This window comes from Octopus bimaculoides, chromosome 12, assembly GCF_001194135.2.
Source record: "Octopus bimaculoides isolate UCB-OBI-ISO-001 chromosome 12, ASM119413v2, whole genome shotgun sequence".
NCBI classification, from domain to species: Eukaryota; Metazoa; Mollusca; class Cephalopoda; order Octopoda; family Octopodidae; genus Octopus; species Octopus bimaculoides.
Window position 1 is genome coordinate 49,491,877 of NC_068992.1, and position 3,151 is coordinate 49,495,027.

A 3,151-nucleotide genomic window follows, 5' to 3' on the forward strand; every position below is an offset into this window, starting at 1 on the left:
ATATATATATATATATATAGTGTTATATAGAAAATTATATTGTGTTATATAGACCACTTATGACCTGAATCACCTCCAACACCATTATTATTCAAATAGTAAATATTTTCTTTTGTTCTTTCTTTTACTTTCAGTTTGTGAAGCACGACGACCAGTGAACCTTTACCTGGGTGTTGAACACAATAGTCTTCCGAATTTATATAATTTGGGTCTTTTGAAATTTTATAAATCACTGAAATCAGAACTTAAGAGCACCAATGCTGATAAGATTCACACCCAATTAATCTTCAGTGATTTTTCAAACGAAAAAGAAAATATCAGCGAAGCATTCATCAACATCTTCAGGAAAACAATGAAAGCAGCAATTAACAATAATAAAGACTCTCAAAAGACTTTGCTGTTGTTTGTCAACTCCACCACTACTTTAACAGCAGAAATGGTCAAAGCAGCTACTATTCTGAAGGATAAAAAAATTGAGGTTTATGTTGTTGTAGAAGGTAAAAGTGAAACAGACTTTTCAAAGATTGCTAGTAAACCAGCTGAAGATCACCTCTTCATTGTGCCTTATTTCAAGAAGTTGAGTGGCCACAGGGATACAATATTACAGTCGATTTGTAAAGGTTAGTATGTTTGTCCTTAGCTATTTTACAAGAAATTACCTTATATATTACTGCATCCATACACTGTTGTTTAGGCAATAATTTATATATAAATTATATAAGACAATAATTTGTTTAGCATATAGATAATAATCTATATAATGTTATACATACCATGTATAATAAAGTGATATATAAACCATAACCTGTATTGTTGGGGAGGCTTGTTACTGTTTGCCAAGCAAGAGTTTAATGTTTTGGTGGCTAACGCATTTCTAGGTGGATGAAATAGTGCTGGGTAGATATGACATAACAGGTTAGAATATTTCTGAGGGATTGTGTATTTCTAGATGGATAGTTACTACTGTGTTTGTCTGCTCTTGGACTCCAGTGCTGAAATCTTTTCATGACATTTACATGTGCTTCCAGGCAGAACTTCTAATTCTTCTTTATCCCCCATTCATCAATAGGAATAGGTCCCAGATTAATGATGATAAAGTTGCCTGAAACATGTTAGTGTTTCATACAGGAGGATATTAATCTTGCATCTGTTTTATAAAACGATTAGTGTTATATGTGACAGGCATCTCCAAACAAAGAAAAAAAAACTGTCTTTCTTCTTTTCCCACATGTTTGGCATGATTTTTCACAAAATTTAGGCTTTTAAATATTGTTGGAACAATCAACTTTGCACATATAGATTATTATCCTACTGCTAACTAATTTTCTAAAGTTGGGGTGGAACTTGTTTATCAGCCAAACAGATTAAAGTCATCCGTGTCACGTACTTTACTACAAGGAAATAAGATAATGATAATTTAACTAATTACTTTGCCATGGTTAAATGTCCAGTATACTATGAAGTAAGGTATCATAGAACAGAATATAGAAGAATAAAGGAGGGAGTTAAATTCTTTAGAATGTGACATGTTTTCTTCTGTATTAAATTCTTCTTTTATTAATTCCAGGTTGGTGAAATGATTGGCTTCTAGATAAGAATGAGAAAAAAACCTATATAAACACATAACATTCATGTGATTTGAGTTCTTTAATTTAAAAGGAAAGCTTGGAAATTCCAACTGGCTAAAAAGGGAAACTATATTGTAAGCTACCATCAACCAACCAGCCAAACAATGATGGAAGTGTCAAGTAAAAACAGATTTGACTGAGAACTACTGATGAAGCTTGATTATTAAGAAATTAATGAACGAACATTTTATTCTGGAGATGACAAGGAAAATTTTCTCTCTTTTTCTTTCTCTCTCTCTCTTTTTTTTTTTTTTTTTTTTTTTTTTTTTGAGGGTGACAAAATATTTTTATTTAACTTTTGGAGAAATTTCAACATATTTCCTTATAATACTATTCAGAGGGTTCCAGATGCTTCCATATAAATTATCTGAAAATATTTCATCAAAAAGTATTATCTTCGTAAATGAATAAAAAATTTTTTTTTTTAAATGAAAAGGACATGCATTCACACTCGCATATATACATACATATACACACACATCCATATATACTCACATCCATATACACATCCATGTAAAAAAAACAAAAAAACAATGACAAACCTCAAACTTCCAGAAAGCCTAAAATCGAATAATTTATAGATTAAAGTCAATGGAAAAACTGAGCTTCAGAGAAGTTTAAGTATGGTGCAATATTAAAACAGATAAAATGACAGAAAAAAAACGAATGAAAATGAAGAGAACAGAAATGATCAAATAATGAACATTTGTGGATAAGGAAACAAAATGACAATGAAATGAAAGCATAAAAAAAAAAAATATATATATATATACAAAACAAAAAAGAAATGACAACTGCATCTGTGATACAGGTTCTTCTCCTGTTCCTCTTCCCTTTAACCCTTAACCCCTAAATATAAGTCAGATATGTGAAAGCCAAATCAGTTATCTAGTCCCTTCACTACTGATAAGCCAACATGATCCCTCTCATCTCCTTATTTGCCATTATTTACCATTTAATGTCCCTCTGCTCAGACTTTAGGAGATGATCAAGACCCAAGACTATCAGAGATGCAAATTTGCCCAATTTTTGGATTTAAAAAAAAATTTCTTATTGTTTTCATTTTTCTCTCGTCTCAAATTGGAGAATACTAAAAACAACAGCCCACAACTCCAAAGAACCCTTGCTTATTTACAAGTTATATTGATGAAGGGTTTATATTTATATACACTAATTGGAACAAAGAACAGCAAAGCATTTTCTAAAATAACTTGTTTGAATTTCAATAAAAATGTCTACAATTTGCGAAAAAAAAAAAAAAAAAGCTAAAAAAAAAAATACAGGAAGAAAACAATTGGGGGCCCAAATACATGTATATTTATTTATTTATAATTTTTTTTTTTTTAATTCCTGAAGTCAAATCTGGTTGGCATTTTGCAATCTGAACGATGACTTTAAGCACTAAGCAGCCCCTACCCCACACCATCCCAACCCCATTCCCCCCCCAAAAACCCAACCCACAGGTTTACACTTGTGGATGATGATGATGGTGATAATGATGATGACATTCTTGTTTGAAGACT

At 31.1% G+C, this 3,151-nt stretch overlaps 1 protein-coding gene across 1 annotated transcript in view; it reads left to right on the forward strand.

The window, feature by feature from the left end:
* Positions 1–2,931, forward strand: part of LOC106871229 (uncharacterized) — a 15,362-nt gene extending 12,431 nt beyond the window's left edge. The window contains exons 7-8 of the mRNA XM_014917581.2: positions 135–620; positions 1,568–2,931. Coding sequence (XP_014773067.1) covers positions 135–620; positions 1,568–1,575 — 494 coding nt within the window. The 3' untranslated portion in view covers positions 1,576–2,931. The remainder of the gene's footprint in view (positions 1–134; positions 621–1,567) is intronic.
* Positions 2,932–3,151: the final 220 nt, after the last annotated feature.